Here is a 19,450-nt window from a genome sequence, read left to right as displayed (position 1 = left end):
CCATCCCTGGGTCAGGAAGATCCCCTGGAGAGGGGAATGGCAACCCACTCCAGCATTCTCGTCTGGAGAATTCCCTGGACGGAGGAGCCTGGAGGACTGCAGTGCCTGGGGTCGCAGGGAGCCGGACACGGCTGAGTGGCCAACACGTGCACTTCAGCAGCTGAGGTTTGCGCTTCTTGGGGGCGCGTCCTCTGATGTCCTGGAGCAGCGGTCCCCAACCTGTTGGGCACCAAGGACCGGCTTCATGGAAGACAGTTTTCCTACTGACTGGGGTTGGGGGGAAGGTTTTGGGGTGATTCAGGAGCATTACATTCAGGATGCGAGCTCCTCTGAGAATCTCATGCTGTGGCTGAGCTGCCAGGGGGCGGAGCTCGGGTGATAGAGCGAGCGATGAGGAGTGGTGGCAAATACAGGGGAGGCCTCACCCCGCTGCTCACCGCTCACCTCTTGCTGTGTGGCTGTTTCCTAACGGGCCGTGGACTGGTACGGATCTGGGGCTTGGGGTGCCCTGTTCCAGAGTCCCTCTGGTCCACTGGTGTAGACACGCACATGTATTTTCACCCTTGTTTCTCCTCTGTCTTCCCGTCTTCCCCCCTCACCTGCTGGGGAGATTTCCTTCTCCCTTCATCCTTTCTTTCACCACATTCAGCTCCAGGGAACTGAGGTTGTCTGGTTCCACTTACCAGTTCTTGGAGAGGTTCTTTAAGGCAACGACTGAGCCCCAGTTGGTCTCCTGTATTAAAACATGGCAACCATGTGCGGCCACGTGTGAACAGTAGGTGTCACTAGGGAGTCAGCTGTGGGGCTGGGTGACACTATCCAGCTCACGCTAAACTGAACAGCACTCCTTTTCTCTTTGCTTTTTCTCAGATTTTACTGAAGGGAGTTTATGTGCCATCTTCAGGGTATTTTCACAGTTTGTAAGTCAGTCAGTTATTCCGTCCATGACTTGCAGGCGTGGATCAACTGCTGTGTGTAGAGCACGGTGAAATAGAGAGACGCGTGTAGATAACAGTGGAGTCTCCCTGGGCTCTTTCACCAGACTGCCTCGAGCTAAGCTGCATCAGATGCATTCTCAGCAGTTCACATCACTGCCTCAGCTTACCCGGGTGTTCCGAAGGGTCGAGAGGGTCACAGATGTGAAGGCTTTCTTCCTTTACGGATGCGGTCTTCCTGTCCACAGGTTGTGAATTTCCACAACCACTTAGGCAGAAGTGGCCTTTGAAAAATGATCAGCAAATTCTCAGCAGAAGCTGACAGTTGTGTTTAAAGACTATATCGTAGCTGATCAGTTCTCTGATGTTAATCTGTACATGGCCCATGAGAAGCCCTTTGGAATTCTTTATCTTAGGGCTCCATCCTCAAGCTCTCCAGTGTGAAGGTCTGAGGAGTGACCCAGGCATTTGTATTTTTAATAAACTCCCCAAATGAGCCTCCTGGGTCCCGGGGTTCGGGAATCCATGTGCTGTAGCGTTCCTCTGCCACTGTGTAGAGTCCCGTGCATTCCTCCTTAACCTCCTTAAACAAGGCCACAGCTTCTTCAAGTGACTGAGGGCCCTTCTCTGCCTTGAACCTGACCTGGTTCTTTTAACTCTTTTTCCACTTTTCATTGCAGCATCAGAAAGCAATTCACTGTCCCGCTTGGACTCTGCTGCCTTGTCCCTCTGGAACGGTGGCTTTTCTTGGGAAGGTTAAATATCCTCCTTTTTCTTGATATTGGAACCACTCCACTGTCTCAGTTCTTTTTTCTTCCTCACAATTTGATTATACATCTGCTATTGAATATACATACACTGTTTCCTATGTGTATGTCTTACAGAGCCCAGCATAAACAAATGTAAATTGTTGACACATAAATATTTGTTGGATTGAGCAAAAATAGTAAGTTCTGAGTACAAGTAGAAGACAGTAGAACTGATTCTCTCTTTTCCAGTTTTTTTTTAATACTTAATTTTATATTGGAGTATGGTTAGTTTCAAGTGTACAGTGATTCAGTTATTCATATACATGCACCTTCCTTGTCAAATGCTTTCCCCATTTAGGTTATTACAGAGTATTACACAAAGTTTCCCTCTGCTATACAGTAGGTTCTTGTCATTATCTGTCTTATTCATTTATTTTTTTTAACTTTTTATTTTATATTGGAGTGTAGCCAGTTAATAATGTTGTGATAGTTTCAGGTGGACAGAAAGAACTCTTAAAGCATGAAGTAACTGGAAAGGACTGAACTCATTCTCTCAATCACATTTTTAAAGACTGAATAACTCATTCATTCAACAGAAATTTATTGCATACCTATTGTAGTTGATGTGCTCAGAGCTGGGCCTTGCTGACAAATGGGAAAGCGGGAACCAGTCCTGACCTGTTCGGTTATAAACCAGAAGGAGAGACAGAGACATAAAGGTGAAGTGTGCAGTGTGTTACGTGCAGAGAGCCCCAAATGAAGGGCTCCTGCCTTGGGGCGTGTGTGGCGCAGTGTTGCCAGGAAAGGTTTATGGACAGGAGCCGTCTGAGCAGAGTCTCCAATAACAGGGCGGCTGAGAGTGTCTCCGCTGAGGCCACGGAGAGGTCACCATAAGCCAGAAATGGAGAAATGAGCAACAGTAAAGTGTCTGGTGGGGTAGGTGTTGGCAGCAGGGTCACTGCCCCCTCAGCACTGTTGTTTCTGCCTTTGTGCATTAAGTATAGGACTTCCTTGGTGGCTCAGTGGTAAGGAATCCGCCTGCCAACGCACGAGACACGGTTCGATTCCTGGGTGGGGAAGATCCCTTGGAGGGGGGAATGGCAACCCAATCCAGTATTCTTGCCTGGGAAATCCCATGGCCAGAGGAGCCTGCAGGGCTACAGTCCGTAGGGTTGCAAGAACCGGACATGACTTAATGGGTGAACAGTGACATTAAGGGTAGAGAGCTGATGCATAACTCAGCCTAAAACTGATGGACATGTTACCCTAACAAGATCCAGAGCCTTAACCCCTTCCTTGGGTCCCTGTCTTGTCCCTCTCTCGCTCTTTCTGTGTCTGTCCTGGTCTGTAAGGATCCACCATCCCTCTGTCACCTCCACGTTAGCGAAGACCTTCCTGCACTCGCTTCCCTGCTCCCCCTGATTCCACGATGAACAAGCAGCATTGACTCCCGCTGCCCCTGCGGCTCCCGCTGCCCCTGCGGCTCCCACTGCCCCTGCGGCTCCCGCTGTGCAGCGTGGCTCCTAAACTGTGCTTAAGTGACGCTCTGGTCCCAGGGCCCCTGCTTCGTTCCTGCTCCCCGGGCGTTTGCAGCGTTGCTCATAGTGACTCCTGAAGCCCCACCTCATGTACCGGCTCGTAAGGTACTGATATTTTGGAGCTTTGCTCTTCATGGTAGAGATCTGATGATCTTTTTTTTACTTTCTCTTTTAGGTCCAAGAAGTTTTTTAGTTTTATAGAAGGATGCCTGGTGAAGAATTACATGCAGCGGCCCTCCACCGAGCAGCTTCTGAAGCATCCTTTCATTAGGGATCAGCCCAACGAAAGGCAGGTTAGAATCCAGCTTAAGGACCATATAGACCGGACCAGGAAGAAGAGAGGAGAGAAAGGTATGAAGTCTGGTTTTGTTCTCATCTTAAATATTCTTTTAGTTTTTTCCCAACCAGAGTAGGTTATTCCTTTCCTACTCGAGTTTGGGCTCATCTGGCCGGGGCTTGAGTGTCGAGACCAGGTTGGTCTAGGGGCCAACCTGGCTCTGGCAGTGGTGACCCCGGGTAGCGGGGCCCCGTGGCTGGTCAGTACGTGATGCTGTCTTGCCCTGCCTCAGGGCACATCTTGATGGCTGTGCTTCTTACTGCCCTGGGGGTCTTGTGCTCTGAGTGGGCCGTGCAGAGCTCGGCATGTTGGCCACAATTGTCACCGTTGGTCTGTTACACACTTCTCTCCTGCTCAGGGGTTTCCAGTGCTTTATGCTGCTGGGGGGCTGTGACACCCTGTGCTTTGGTCTCCTTCTGCTGTTCTGTTTCATCGGTTTTTCCCTGGTTCCACCTTTATACTTACTAGCTTATTTATTTTAGTTGAAGTATAGTTGATTTACAATGTTGCGTTCATTTCTGATGTGATTCAGTCATATATGTATATATATATTCTTTTTCATACACTTTTTCATACACTTTTTTCCGTATGGTTTGCTGCAGGATGTTGAATATAGGGCCCTGTGCCGTTTGGTAGGACCTTGTTGTTCATTTTGTATGTAGTAGTGTGTATCTGGCGGCTTCCCAGGTGGTGCTAGTGGTAAAGAACCTGCCAGCCAGTGCAGGTAGGCATGAGAGACTCAGGTTCGATCCCTGGGTCAGGAAGATCCCCTGGAGGAGGAGGGCACGGCCACCCACTCCAGTAATCTTGCCTGGAGAAGCCTGTGCACAGAGGAGGCTGGCGGGCTACGGTCCACACGGTTGCAAACAGTTGGACGCGACTGAAGTGACTTAGCATACAGTGTGCTGTGGTATCTGCTAGCCCCAAACTCTTACTTTATCCTGTCCCTCTCCTTCCCCCTTGGTAGCCATCAGTTTGTTTTCTGTGTGCGTGATTCTGTTTCTCTTTGCATGTAAATCAGTCGATTTGTATCATTTTTTTTTGGATTTCACCAATATGTGATGATATATGGTGTTTGTCTTCCTCTGCCTGATTTATTCACCTTTATAATTCTGGGGAGCATGTGACTTTGGTTTTCTGCTCTGAGTACCTACTTTTTCTCCATCCAGCAGACTTTTGTCTGCTTTTGTCTAAGATGATCCCTAAGTGCTAAAAATAACTGAATATATTCTTTTATTGCCTTAGTTTAGGCAGTTAAATCTCTCTCTCTTTTTGTTTTGACATCAGAGTGGACTTTGTGAATTTGTTGATGCTCATGGCCTATTTTTCTTTCAAGTCGTGGGCTCTGTAGCCCCTCTCCCAGCTCTGTGCCCCCTGAGCCAAGCATCCCACAAGGGATTGTCACGAGAATAAGGGAATCAGCTCTTCTGCTGGCCCAGGGCCTGAGCACCCATCCCAGTGGGACTCACTGTCAAGGCCCTCCTCTCCGCCAGTTCCCCACACACGTTACTGTTTTCTCCAAGAATATGCGGTTTATACTCAGTAGTGATGCTTTCGGAGAAGCTGGCCTTACATGCACCGTTGCCATTTGTGAATGACCCGCTCATCCTGTCCCTTTCTTTACAGATGAAACCGAGTATGAGTACAGTGGGAGTGAGGAAGAGGAGGAGGAGGCGCCTGAGCAGGAGGGGGAGCCCAGGTAAGGACAGGGCGCTCGTATCCCCGCTGGGGTTAGGGTTGCCGGGGACGCCCTTGTCGTGTGAAGGAGTCGTCAATTACTCTGAAAATGCCTTAATATCTTCCGTCCTTCCGTCCCTTCAAAGACTGTTGTGAAACACCCTCCCCACTCTGGAGCGCCCTGCTGATTCTTTGCTGAGACTATGTTGCCTCCTCTCCCCACGGTTTGGAAATGGGCAGCTGTGTTTGGGTAGGCTGGGCCAGGGCAGCTTACCACGGTGGTTCTTGCTCCAGAAGGTGTGGGTGGAAGACGTCTTGTAGCGTGTGACCCAGTCCTGCACAAATTGAATTGTCCTGCTCACAGGCCGCTTAGGGCTGCCACTGAAACCGCTACAGTCTTCCCCAAAATTCGTCTGTTGGTTGGTTGGTTGGTTGGTTTTCCTCTTCCCACCCGTGTGGTCACCAGCATTCACTGCCTTTATGACGATGCGTTCTGGCCTGATCCATTCTGTAGTCTATTTTGGCCTTCTCTGGCTCCCCAAGACACAGTGAAGCAGAAGGTTGAAGATTTGGTAGCAGGAACCTCATCAGTTCAGTTCAGTTCAGTCGCTCAGTCGTGTCTGACTCTTTGCGACCCCATGAATTGCAGCACGCCAGGCCTCCCTGTCCATCACCAACTCCCAGAGTTCACTCAAACTCATGTCCATCAAGTTGGTGATGGCATCCAGCCATCTCATCCTCTGTCATCCCCTTCTCCTCCTGTCCCCAATCCCTCCCAGCATCAGAGTCTTTTCCAATGAGTCAGTTCTTTGCACGAGGTGGCCAAAGTATTGGAGTTTCAGCTTTAACATCAGTCCTTCCAATGAACACCCAGGACTGATCTCCTTTAGGATGGACTGGTTGGATCTCCTTGCAGACCAAGGGACTCTCAAGAGTCTTCTCCAACACCACAGTTCAGAAGCATCAATTCTTCGGCACTCAGCGTTCTTCACAGTCCAACTTTCACATCCACACATGACCACTGGAAAAACCATAGCCTTGACTAGACGGACCTTTGTTGGCAAAGTAATGTAACTAGATAACCTAGCTATCTAGGTTGGTAACTAGATAGCATAAGTTTTCTTCCAAGGAGTAAGCGTCTTTTAATTTCATGGCTGCAATCACCATCTGGAGTGATTTTTGGAGCCCCAAAAAATAAAGTCTGACACTGTTTCCCCATCCATTTCCCATGAAGTGATGGGACCAGATGCCATGATCTTCGTTTTCTGAATGTTGAGCTTTAAGCCAACTTTTTCACTCTCCTCTTTCACTTTCATCAAGAGGCTTTTTAGTTCCTCTTCACTTTCTGCCATAAGGGTGGTGTCATCTGCATATCTGAGGTTATTGATATTTCTCCCAGCAATCTTGATTCCAGTTTGTGCTTTTTCCAACCCAGCGTTTCTCATGATGTACTCTGCGTATAAGTTAAATAAGCAGATTGACAATATACAGCCTTAACATACTCCTTAGTGACTTGTTAATCAAGGAAGAGAGGATTTAAAAGCTTTAATAATGGTCTTGTCTGCCTGATGTCTAATGTAGCCGACTAGCTGGACACAAGGAGGGCTGGGAGTGTGGTTGAGAGACCCCATGTTCAGAGAATGGACGTTTGAAGAGAGCATATCAAGACAGAAGAGAATTTATTGGGAAAAAACTCCATCGTATCTTTTTGTAATTACATGAAGGATTTTAATCCATATGAGGCCAAGTTTTAGAGCAGTGTGAACTGATTGCACGAGCAGTGTAATTGTCTGGAGTTGGGGATATGATGTAATGGAAGAGGCAATTGAGGAAGATTTCTTTGCTGTGTGATTCTGGGGGTTTGAGAGTGGAGAAGTGACTCTCCCCCGGGAGACCAGCTGGGAGGGATGTGGTTCAAGTTACCTGTGCAGAGGTGCATCCTTGGGACCCCTTGGCCTGGGGAGTAGAGAGAGAGAGAGGGTTACATGGCAGGGAACAGGGGACCAGATGAGAAGGCAAGGATCGGTACATGCTGATGGTAACTCTGTTGTGACTACCTGTCTGGCCCGAAGTGTGATGATGCTGTTCCTGGTGGGAAGTCAGGCGGTCACAGAGAGTCTAACAACGGGTGGAAGATGGTGGCTTCAGCTTTCCACTGCACAGTTTGAGTGGACGTGAGAATCTTACCTAAATACCTCCTGTCAAATCAGACACCCAGGGCAGAGTTTTATGGTATTTATGAGCATATGAAAGAGAGATGAAAGGTGATGCTATTGAACTGTGCGTGCTAAGTCGCTGTAGTCGTGTCTGACTCTTTATGACATCATGGACTGTTGCCCACCAGCCTCCTCTGTCCGTGAGATTTTCCAGGCAAGGATGCTGGAGTGGGTAGCCATTCCCTTCTCCAGAGCCTATCTAGAGATGTCCTATCTCTCTTAAAACTCAGGACTGGGTTTTAAGGTGTTCATGATGCAGCTGAAAGAAGAGGTGATGCTGTTTAACTGCAGGCTTTAGTTATCCCCGTGGGTTTGTCTGCCGGGCCTTGGGGCGGGAGGAGCCCAGCAGAGGGAGACGTGGACGTGGACGTGGACTGGCTCGCGCCCCTGAAAGCCCCTCACCTACTTCCTCCTGCAGCTCGATCGTCAACGTGCCGGGGGAGTCGACGCTGCGCCGGGACTTCCTGCGGCTGCAGCAGGAGAACAAGGAGCGCTCCGAGGCCCTGAGGAGGCAGCAGCTCCTGCAGGAGCAGCAGCTCCGGGAGCAGGAGGAGTATAAGCGGCAGCTGCTGGCGGAGAGGCAGAAGCGGATCGAGCAGCAGAAGGAGCAGCGGCGGCGGCTGGAAGAGGTAGCAGAGGACAGCGTTCGAGTCGGGTCCTGCTGTCTAGTCACAGGGGCGTCCCTGGCTTGGCCGCTCCAGGCGCGCCGGTTCCCTCCAGCAGGACCGCACACGCCCAGAGGCCCCGGGAATGTTTTTCTCCATTGTATGATCTTTAGGGACCTGCCCCGCCCCGTTACTCATCCTCTCTGTGCAGGTCGTGGGTGGCATCACCCTGGGTCAGCGGAGGCCACGTCCACTGCGGTCTGAGTCTGCCGGCTCAGCCTTGACCTCGTTTCGCTTTCACTCTTGGCCCCGGGGTCCAAGTTGGTGTGTCATAAATATTTTCCTAGAACTTTTAGACCTTTCCACAGGAAAAATATTTGTTTTCTACAAATGCCTTCACTTGACGTATATTTAAAAGGGAAGGATAAAGAAAAGAATTACATTGGGCATAACACAAATGCTGTTTTGTAATCTGGTGGTTGTGTGGAGTTAGTTCTTTGTGGGGGACACTTTTTGTACCACCGGTTCCTTTAACTCACTGAGACTGTCAACACTGGTAATGTGATTCCTAGGGCTTCTTCCTTTTTAATTCTCAGAGACACTGTTCCCTATATTTCACTTGAGGCTCAAAAGACCCTTTTTCTTTTTTAATCTAATTTTAATTTGTTTTAATTTTTTATTTTCTTTCCCTGACTGCCATTTACTGTATACGTCACAGCTTCAGATTTCTCACTTATAGTCGTTTATTTCCATTTGCTTCATCTTATTTTTTCACTTTTATCCTTGATGCCAGAAAAATACCCCAAACAACAGTCAACCTGTTGATATTGTACAGTGGAGTTTAACTTAAATAACAGCACATGGTGGGTTTTTTTTTTCCCCCCAAGGTTATTATTTTTTTTTTTTTTGGTGTGGATCTTTTTTTAAAAATGGTTTATTGAATTTGTTATGGTATTGCTTCTGTTACTTTTTTTTTTTTTTTTGGCCAAGAAGCAGGTGGGATCTTTGTACCCTGACCAAAGATCGAACTTAAACCCCTGCATTGGAAGGCGAAGTCTTAACCACTGGATTGCCAGGGAAGCCCCACCATACATGCTTTTTCCCAGGTTACTTGAGGGTACATTTTATGGAGAAAATTTCTCCTTTGTACTGTGTGTTATGCGGTAGCTCAGTGATGAAGAATCCACCTGCCAGTGCAGGAGACGTAAGAGCTGTGGGTTTGGTCCCTTGGGTTGGGAAGAGCCCCTGGAGGAGGAAATGGCAATCCATTCCAGTATTCTTGCCTGGGAAATCCCATGGACAGAGAGGAGCCTGGCGGGCTACAGTCCACGGGGTCACAAACAAGCTGGACGTGACTCAGTGACTGAGCCTGCATGCACACGGCTTCTGTCAGAGTCAGTAAGCCAGTGGGGTATCTGTGAATGGACCCCACTATTATCAGCACTGACCTAGTTAGAAAAGTTAGACTTCTGAGATGAAAGCACTGCTTTTAAATGTCGATCTGGAAAGAGAACTTCAAGGTAATTAAAGCATAGTTGGAAAAGTACATATTTACTCAGACATGCTTGGAAAAATTTAAGAAGGAAATCTCTATAATTTGAGAGCTTTGGAAATCACTTTACAGCACCATGCAGGTTTTCAATTTGTTAGATTTTGTTTTTAAAGAAAGATTGATTTAAGAAAATAAGAATGACATCAGTTTGTAAATACTTCAAAGGATTTTTATTATGTTTATCATTCTTAATGGAGTAACCTGAGCAGGCATTTTTCTTAGACTCTCTTGGGTTTTGAAATCATAGGCATAAGGTTAATCCAGTGTGGATTGATGTTGCTAAGTGGGTGGCTGATGGTGTGTATGTTTAATTTTGGCCATTTTCTTTTAAAGTTCTATTGTTAAAGGCCAGCTTTTCACCTTAGTGATCTCTTAAGCTGTTTATTTACTAAGGGCCTTTTTAAACCTTTGATTACCCCCCAGCACACACACACCCCAATTAAGGGCCTGTTCTGACTGTAGTGGTTTGTACGGTTGGAGTTTAAATTTTGGCTGTTGATCCAGTTTACAGCTTCAGGTACTAGCACAACGTGGAAGAGGAATTGGTAATTGCATTGTTCTTTGCCTCGGCCATCAGCCTCCCAGCCAGGACTCGTTTAGTGAGTCAGTCAGGGAAAGGCACCACGTGCCACATTATCCTCTGGATTTTAAGAAGTGTGTGGCTTATCTTACCTATAAGACTTGGATGAGAGGGGCTATGTCTGATTCATTTTGTGTTCCCATGAAGCTTCATGAGGCTTTCTCAGATGGAGGAATCGGTGTTTGTAGTTCGGGTGTAAGTGTTCTGGAAGCTCGCACCCGTTCTTCAGTGAACTTCTGGGCTTGAGGTCTCTTGAGCTGAGCTCCAGAGCCACCTGCATTGTTTAGACGGTCCGTTGTGACCACCTCTGCGGCCCCATGGACTGTAGCCCACCAGGCTCCTCTGTCCGTAGAATTCTCCAGGCAAGAAGACTAGAGCGGGTTGCCATTGCCTTCTGCAGGGGATCTTCCAACCCAGGGATCCAGCCTGCATTTCCTGCATTGGCAGGCAGGTTCTTTATTGTTGAGCCACCAGGGAAGCCCTCTAGCCACCTTAAAGGACCTGGCAGAACATCGTTAGCTACAAAGGATGTGTTACTTTTTCTCTGAAGCTTTCCTTGTCTTCTCTGGAGACAGAAATCTGAACCCTGAGGCTGGTGTGAGGTGACCTTGACCTTGTCTGGACTCAGCGGCTGTGCAGTGGGCAGGGTGTGCAGGCGCCCAGCCCTGCTGCTGCTGCAGCCTGTCTGACTGACTGGGAGGGGGATTGTTACATATCCACGAGCCTTCCTCTGATGTGGTTCTTGAGCTGCGCTAGACACTTTGTTGCTGTCCAGTCACTACCTTGTATCTGACTCCTGGGGACCCCATAGACTGCGGCACTGCCAGTGCTGGAGACTGCTGACATGTGAACTAACTTTCGTGAAATGAAATGGAAAGCCTAGCTCCTCCCAGTTTAGGTGCTGGGTAGCAGCGCGGGGCCAGTGGCCGCTGTGCTGAGACGGGGCGCCTCCCCATCCCAGGGGCGCTCTGCACATTTGTTGGAGGAGTAGATTTGTACTCCGCACGGTGGCCCTGCTTTACTGGCAGGGGCGCATCTGGGGCCGGCAGAGAAGTGGCCAGATGTGCGCCCAGGTCACACTGGTACTCAGAGGTTAGCGCAGAATGGGCTGTTAGGAGAGGCTGTGAGAGCAAGTCTGCTGCCTCAGTAGCACCTGTAATAGAGGCAGGATGTGTCTGGTTAACGGTGGGAGTCAAGAGTGGTCCTCGACCTGGAGCCTACCACCCTGTCAGCACTGGACATGTGACTTACGTTTTCTGAACCCGTTTCCTCTATGGAGTAGGAGTGACGGGCTTCCTAGGTTTGTCCTGAGAATTGTAGTAGGTAAGGGGCCATGGAAGGAAGATTGTCAGATACTCAGCGCTGTGCAGAGCACAGAGTGAGCTTGAGCTACGGTGGCTTTTATATTCACGATGACCATCATGACATCTCTTAATTTTGTTGATACTACTTTCTCTTTCCCCGATGTATGCTGCTTTTTTCCCTCTTTCAAGTATTTCTCTCTGTTTTTTTTTTGGGGGGGGCCCTATTTTTGTTCTGCTGTATTCATTTCTCTACTTTTCCTTCTGACCTAAGAGCCTTGGGTAACCCTGTCAGTGATACTCAGGGGTACAGAATTCATCATTCCCGCGTTGCTATGGTTCAGTGAAGAACAAGCGAATAACTGATATCAAAATGAAACCCCGCCCTGACCTGTACTTATGAGGATGCTGGTGTGTGTGGGCAAGGGACGCCGTGGAAATAGTAGGCAGGGTCCCCCAGCTCCTGCTCTCGCATCTCCCTGTAAGCGGACAGCACGCCGTCCTGGGCACCGTGGCCAGGCAGTCTGCTGACGGTGCGCCATCTTGACTTTTGCAGCAACAGAGGAGAGAGCGGGAAGCCAGAAGGCAGCAGGAACGTGAGCAGCGGAGGCGGGAACAGGAGGAGAAGAGGCGGCTGGAGGAGCTGGAGAGACGACGGAAGGAAGAAGAGGAGCGGAGGCGGGCGGAGGAGGAGAAGAGGAGAGTGGAGAGGGAGCAGGTCAGTCCTCGGGCGTGTTCTGGCCAGGACTTTGGGACTTTGTCACTTGGCAGAGTTGGGGGCTTGGGGGCAGAAAGCATGCCTAATGCGCACGCAGAAGTTTAGGACTTTAGAGGTTCGAGAATGCAGAAACAGTTGGAACCATTCACGTTAGTAAATTGAATCTCTTGTCTTTACCAACAGATACATAAATCATTACACTTTGGACACATCTCTCAAAACCTGAGGGTGGTCTCCACTAGTATGATGCCTGAAAGATTTCTAAATGTGTCCTCTCAGGTTTGGCTTAAACGCTTTGAACCTCAAATATCTGGATAATAAAAAGTGAAATTTAAAACCAACCATGAGACATTTCCTATGAGAAATGTTTGAAGGATCCAATGACTAACTGATTATTTTAAGATATATTTGCACATATTAATAATTCATTGTGTACATACGTAACTTCAGGACATTAACCAAACAAATGCCATCATGTTTTAGTGGTATTTATAGCATGTTAACGTCAGATTCAGTTGTCTTCGGGAATCTGATTCCTGAACCACCTCTGCAAACAGAAACTCTGTGTTCTGTTGTCTGTGTTGTCTGGGTGAATCCCGTCATTGCCTCCCTGGCTTGCGTGCCGTTGAGTCCATCAGTCTTTGTTATGAGCTTTGAATAAAGGAAGAAGGATATGAATGGGGACCAATTTAAATGATACCTGAAATTCATGCTTAAAATGCATATAAACAATGGTATTAGCATCCAAATTTGATTATTCAGCCGCTATCCTTGAGACTCTCTCGTCTTGGGTTTTCCTAGTGTTGGATCTGCGTAACATTTTGTTGTTGTTGTTGGAATTCAGGTTATTCTATCTCTTTCTTTACTGACTTTGTTGGCCAGTTGACTGTGGTGTGTTTAGGTTTCCTATTCTGATTTCTTCTTGGGGACTACAAAGAGGAGAAAATAGACGCTTGGAAAAATTAAGTCACCAAGGGATAATTGTTGAAACTTGATTGGGAGAAGAAGGTGTGACTCCAATACTAACCTTCAGTGTTCTAATAGAGTCATTGACTTTCATGTCTAGCACGTATTCATCACCTCCTCTTTTATAAAAACAGCATGAAAGGTCAGTTTTCTTCCACAGTATTCCCTGTGTCAGCTGTGCTGTGGAAACGTGTCATTTCTGTGTGAACGTTGGTGTTTGGACACATGTGTCCTTGTCCAGTTGTCCCTGTGATGTGAAGGCAAAAAGCCAGCGACGTCCTGACTGGAGCTTGCAGCTGTGATTCAGTTCTGTTTGGTCTGGAGAAGTGGGGAGCCGGCAGTCAGGGTCCTCTCAGTCGTTAGGGGGCAGGGGGTGCGGTGGTGGGCACACGCCCCAAGACAGGTCTTGGCCATCCTGGGCTTCCGTGTCCAGGACTGGAGCCTGGATTAGAATCCAGGGGCCTTTGCCCAGTGGCCTGTGGATACACTTTACCCAGATTGAGTTTTGGGGGACTAAATTTGCTTTGTAAAGAAAAACTTTCTGAGGAAATTTATGCCATGATTTCTGCTCTCTAGTGTTCTTTCCACCTGGTCAGCCCAGCTCTATGGTTGCTTTTAAGGTGTATAGTCAGCGGTAGACACTGTAAAGAAATAATCTGACTAATCTGAATTTCAAAATAAAATCTCTCCTCCCAGACCCCTCAGTCTACTCCTTTATTAGAGTAGTGAGCTTTTCCCCTGTTGAAAGGGAGCATTTTATTTGTAAAATCTTAGTGCTTTTCAAGGTAATTTCATGTCTATTTCATATATGAGCATCAGAAAAAGTCCTAAGAGTTGGGAGAGAATATTCTTGGTGCTCATTTCCCCAAAGAGAAGACTGAGAAAGTGGGTGGCTGAGGCCTTGTTGGAAACTCATCTGATTGTTGATAGGTCAAGGTCTCCTGATTTCCCATCCCATCAAGTACGCAGCCAGCTACACAGTTGGGGTTTTCCTGTTTACATCATATGTTTTGGATGTGTTTACCTGGTTATTTTTGTTTGTGTTGTTACAGAGGTTTATCATTCTCTTCTCATTTAAAAGAAGTCACACACACACACACACACACACACACACACACACACACATCAGCTTACCTCATACACATATCAGCTTACCCCATAGACACACACACACGTCAGCTTACCCCATAGACACACATACACACACACAAGTCAGCTTACCCCATAGACACACACACCCATCACTGTTCATCTGGGAGAAGCCTCCAGTGTCTGGTGCTCCCATGCCAGGACTTTCAGAATGTACTCGTTGTCTTTGTGTGTTAGAGGAAAAAACAAAGCATGGTTGTTTAGTATTAAACAGTTCTTGGTTTGGGGCTTTTAAAATTAGCAATTCATGCTTGTTATAATTAATAATTAATTACCAGACATATATTAACGTGAACACTCTGGTCTCCTCATTAGACTCTCGGTTGCTCAGGGCTTACCTTCTGAAGAGGAACAGTCTGGTCCTTTCAGAGCTTCCGTTTGTGTACAGCAGCCGTGTGCAAACAGAAAAACTCAGCCATGCCTTTGTGGTTGTCATTGGTGTGCATGTCATTATTTATGAGACTCTCTAGGTCTCAGAGGCCAATTCGAAGTTCCGGGGTGGGGAGTAGCCTTGGCAGTGGGCTTTTTCAGCTATTTGTGCCTAAATGAGTCAGCCCCAGATGATGGGGGCGGACGGCTGTGGGCCCCGCATGCAGGGAGTCTTGACACTTGCCTCGGGAATCTGCTGATTGCGGGTGCTTTCTGTGCGGCAGGAATACATCCGACGGCAGCTGGAAGAGGAGCAGCGTCACCTGGAACTGCTTCAGCAGCAGCTGCTCCAGGAGCAGGCCATGCTACTGGTAACGCCCCGCACGGCCCCGCCCCGTGGCTAAGGCACCCCGAGCTGGGCAGGGCCCTGCCGACCCCCGGTTCCCTGTGGCCAGTGCCGCAGGGCTGGCCAGCTCACTGGCACGGCTTCTGGGGCGGCCTTTCGTCCCCTCTTTCCCTGTGGCTGAGTTCCCTGTTCTCATTCAGTAGATAGACAAGGTTTTGCATAGCACACCTGGCATTTGATGAACGAGCTAGGATGCTGAGAGTGGAAGGGTCAAGGCTCATGCCTTACGGACTTTTACCTAGACTCTTGCAAGTGTCTTTTGAAGCCACCGAAACCAGCATCTCCGGGGGAGGGGTTTCTCTCTACCTGTCCAGTGACCTTATGCTTAGTGGCACGCGGCCAGATTTTCCCGCAGGTAATCCGCCATTCTGCATCCTGGCTGTTTTGCTTTGTCACGAAGCCAGCGTCAGCGCACGCTGTCCTGGGGAGAAGTGGAGCCGGGGCGAGGCGGCCGCCCCAGGGCCCTGGACTGAGTGTCCCCTCTCCCCCCAAGGAGTGCCGCTGGCGGGAGCTGGAGGAGCACCGGCAGGCAGAGCGGCTCCAGAGGCAGCTGCAGCAAGAACAAGCCTATCTCCTGTCTCTACAGCACGACCCCCGGAGGCCGCCCCCGCCGCCAGACAGGAGCAAGGCCGGCCTGCACGAGCCCAAGGCCCAGCATGAGCCCGCTGACCGGGCCCGAGAGGTACGGCGCCCCTCGTCCTGTGCCCTCCCCAGGCAGTGGTGGGCGGTCAGGGGCCGGGAGGGGCCCCTTCTCTGCTTGGTGTTATCTCGAGAGGACCCAAGCGCCTCTTTGCCGGTTCCCAGCCACCTGAACACTGACCTTGACGGGAGACAGGAGGTCGTGTGGCAGCATCCTTCTGTCCCTGTACACGGGGGGAGGGTGGCCTGCTCAGCTGTTTTCCCAGAGCTGCCAAGTGGATGAAGTGTCCCTGGGCCCGACTCACCGGATTTTCGGTGATAAGGGTTTATTTTCTGAATTGGGGCATGTGGGCTCCCAGGGCCTCTGGCAGGGATGTGGCAGAGCAAGACGGTTGCTAGGATATGAGCAGGATGGACTGGGCGGCCGTAGGGTATGGATGCTGGCCTGTGGGGGGCATCCTCCAACCAGGCCCTCATGTGGAACCTTCTGGAAGCACATGTCCTGCTTGTTTGGCAATGCCTTGATTTTTGGTGGAATGAAACATGCTAGATTCCTGGTGATATTTTAGTTGGTCGCAAGAGATTAATTTCCTTTCTTGACTTATCTTCACACGCACTCCTAGCATCCGGCTGGTGGAGGGAGGTCTTAAAGGCTACTTCTCTCAATTTTGATCTTCGTGAAGATTTCTTGAGTCTGCCTCAGATCGCTGTCCTGTGCTATCTGCCTCCGTCTCTTTTCTTGTGGTTGAAGAAAACAGAAGGCTTCTCCTTAGGTTCCTTCCACTTTCAGGCTGTCTCCAGTGTCTCTACTTTTTTTTTTTTCTCCTACTAACCCTGAGTTCTGTCTCCTGATTCTCTGACGCAGGTGGAAGATAGATTTAGGAAAACTAACCACAGCTCCCCTGAAGCCCAGTCTAAGCAGACGGGCCGAGTATTGGAACCTCCAGTGCCTTCCAGATCAGAGTCTTTTTCCAGTGGCAACTCCGAGTCTGTGCACCCTGCCCTGCAGAGACCCGCCGAGCCACAGGTAGAGTGGCCCGTGGGCTGTGTGGGTCAAGGAGATGCTCACAGAGGCTCGGCGAGCCACCAGCCTGCTCGGACGGCTCAGTTTGGTTTGTTTAGAAAGAGAAGACTTTAGCAGAGTGAGTTAAGACTAAAGAGAACCTGGCCTCACGGGTAGGGAAGGCCACGGTTCTCTTTCACACGGTGGTGATTGTTCTTACTAAGAACATCTAGATTCGGTGATTTCTTCTTTCTGCCTAACTTTTCATCTTCACTGACTCAGATGTTCATAAAGCAGTGCCTCCTTGCTGAATGCAAAGACTTTTCTGTTTAGGTTATAGAAAGTTATGTTGTAAGTATGCGAAGGGAGACCTTGTTTCAACCTGGGGAGTTCCGTGAGTGGGAGGCCCTGAATTTTTTTTTAATTTTTATATAAACATACGTATTTTTGGAGCGGGAAAGGGAAAGGAGACTTTTATCAGAGTCTCAAAAGCTTCAACATCCAAAAAAGTTTACAACCCAAGTGGGTTGGGTGTGGGTTTCCCTGACGTAGGTCAGGGTAGAGGTCACTGGATCGGCCCTAGCATTCGGCCCTGCCCAGCTTTGGGTGGAGGGGACCTCCGCGCTATCTGGAGGATAAAGCAGACAGCAGAGACGACCTGAGTTGGAGATCTCAGAGATCCTTAAGACGCTGGTCCCCACTCTCGCTGAACATAGCTGGCCTTCAGGCATTTCGTTCCCTGCAGCCGTGCAGTCCAGGGTACTGAACACTGAGTCCTTGAGGCTGCGTTTACCTGTCAGCTGCTGTTGGCCTGGGTTGGGGGACAGTGGAGGTAGCAGTGGTGTTCGGACAAACCCAGATGAGGACTGGAGCGCACTTTACAGTAAATACCCTTGATTTGGAGCAGTTTTACAGGGAAAAGAAGACCTGGGGTGAAGCTCAGTGGGGTCAGTGTTGGGAGGCTGGTGTTTATGAGATGAGCTGTGTCCTGATTCACAGAAAAACTGACCCAGAAGCCAGCGGGCAGCTCCAGAAAGTGAGCAGTGGAAACAGAGAGGGTGTTAGAGGAAAGCAGGACGGATGACGGGGGAAGGAGGATGGGGAGAACAGGTTTGCTGAAGGTTAAACATCCCCCAAATGCAGACTCTTTATGTGGCCACTCCCAGTGTAGAGAAAAGGAGCTCCTGCATTGTGCAGACTACTTTTTATACTGATGACTAATTAACATAGTGCCTGGAAATAGGCTCTGTTTTCCCTTTTCTGTCTAAAGTGGCTTTTAGCCAAAACCTGCACTTACGAAAACATGATTTAGGGAAAACCTTTTTTCAAGTAGGACTTCATTTTAAAACGTATTTTTTATTACACTTACAGATGATGCTTTTAGTTACATGCTTTCCCCCTGAAAATCTTAAAATATTTTGAAGTCTGGGATTATACTAATAACGGAACTTGCACGACTCTCACCCAGAAATCACAAACTTGGAACTATTTCTGGATCTTACACCTGGCAACGTTGAATCAATCCTGATGGAATATTTCCAGTTTTCATCAAATATGATGTAATCGCTAAAATTATGCAAATTTTAATACTGGACCATTATTTTAACACAAAAAGTGTAGTCTTACGAAAATACAGATTGTTTCAGAGATGGCTTCTCCAGTTTAAAAGTGACTAGATGGTTTCAGTTGCCAAGGCACTGTCTTATTTCTTCCGGTGTCAAGTAGATGGAATACCCCTTCAGCAGTCCATTTAGGGAACTCCACTGCTGACTATTTCTAAAGAAATTGAAGTCCTTTTTTTTTTTTCCTGACTAGTAGAAAGACATGTAAAGTTCTCAGGGGATTGGAGTGTTTTAAGTTGTGGGAGAAAAAAAGAAGGAAAATGGTTGGTGTATTTGACAGTCTGGCTGATGTTAAGTTAAGCTCGTAGTCTATCAAAACACGCGGGGTTGGTCTTTGCACAGTGAACGTGTGACTCTGTGGTTACTTGCCCTGCCAGGTCATGGGAGGGTGGGCAGACGGGGTGCACATGTGGTAATGTCCCTCCTGTGGTCCCCCCACTCTCTGCCTGTCCAGATGCTTTGACGCAGAAACGCATGCCTCACGTTGTCCATCAGACAAGAACGCTGTTTTTTTGTGTGTGTTTTTTTTTTATCTTCACATTTACCACTCTCTGTAATGTTTGTCTGGGTACTAAGAGTTTTCCTTATAAATGTACATTTGTTCTTTTCTGCATATAATGTTGCCCAGACCACCTTGCGCGCGACGCCTGCCGCCCCCCACCCTCCTCGCCCCCGCCAAAGCATAGCTGTTGTCTGCTTGGCTGACCTAGTCCCAAGCTGCCCTGTGTGGGTCCCCCACCGCCCCGGCGCTCTCTCTGGATTTGATATTTACCAGAAAAGCGTTTTCTGCAGAACGCATTGAATGTGTTGTGTTTTGTTTTCTCGGAAGGTACAGTGGTCCCACCTGGCATCTCTCAAGAACAATGTTTCCCCTGTCTCGAGATCCCATTCCTTCAGTGACCCTTCTCCTCCCAAATTTGCACACCACCATCTTCGCTCTCAGGACCCCTGCCCACCTTCCCGCAGTGAGGTGCTCAGTCAGAGTTCTGACTCTAAGGCGGAGGTGCCCGACCCAGCCCAGAAGGCTTGGTCTAGATCAGACAGTGACGAGGTGCCTCCAAGGGTAAGGAGCAGAAAGACAGACGTGT

General features: G+C 48.7%; 1 protein-coding gene across 35 annotated transcripts in view; it reads left to right on the top strand.

The window, feature by feature from the left end:
* The window catches only part of MAP4K4 (mitogen-activated protein kinase kinase kinase kinase 4), a 146,926-nt gene that overhangs the window by 102,494 nt on the left and 24,982 nt on the right, over positions 1–19,450 (top strand). For 6 of the 35 annotated variants that reach the window (XM_068985035.1, XM_068985176.1, XM_068985024.1 and 3 more), the window contains exons 10-16: positions 3,398–3,573; positions 5,186–5,258; positions 7,871–8,081; positions 12,047–12,208; positions 14,977–15,063; positions 15,592–15,780; positions 19,192–19,425. In XM_068985035.1, the coding sequence (XP_068841136.1) occupies positions 3,398–3,573; positions 5,186–5,258; positions 7,871–8,081; positions 12,047–12,208; positions 14,977–15,063; positions 15,592–15,780; positions 19,192–19,425 (1,132 nt within the window). Of the gene's footprint in view, positions 1–3,397; positions 3,574–5,185; positions 5,259–7,870; positions 8,082–12,046; positions 12,209–14,976; positions 15,064–15,591; positions 15,781–16,602; positions 16,765–19,191; positions 19,426–19,450 lie in introns of all 35 variants that reach the window. The other 29 variants (XM_068985208.1, XM_068985124.1, XM_068985100.1 and 26 more) reach the window with 9 other exon arrangements.

Source organism: Capricornis sumatraensis, chromosome 1 (assembly GCF_032405125.1).
Source record: "Capricornis sumatraensis isolate serow.1 chromosome 1, serow.2, whole genome shotgun sequence".
NCBI classification, from domain to species: domain Eukaryota; kingdom Metazoa; phylum Chordata; class Mammalia; order Artiodactyla; family Bovidae; genus Capricornis; species Capricornis sumatraensis.
The sequence above is the reverse complement of the archived record's forward strand: the minus strand, read 5'-3'. Positions and strand labels throughout refer to the sequence as shown.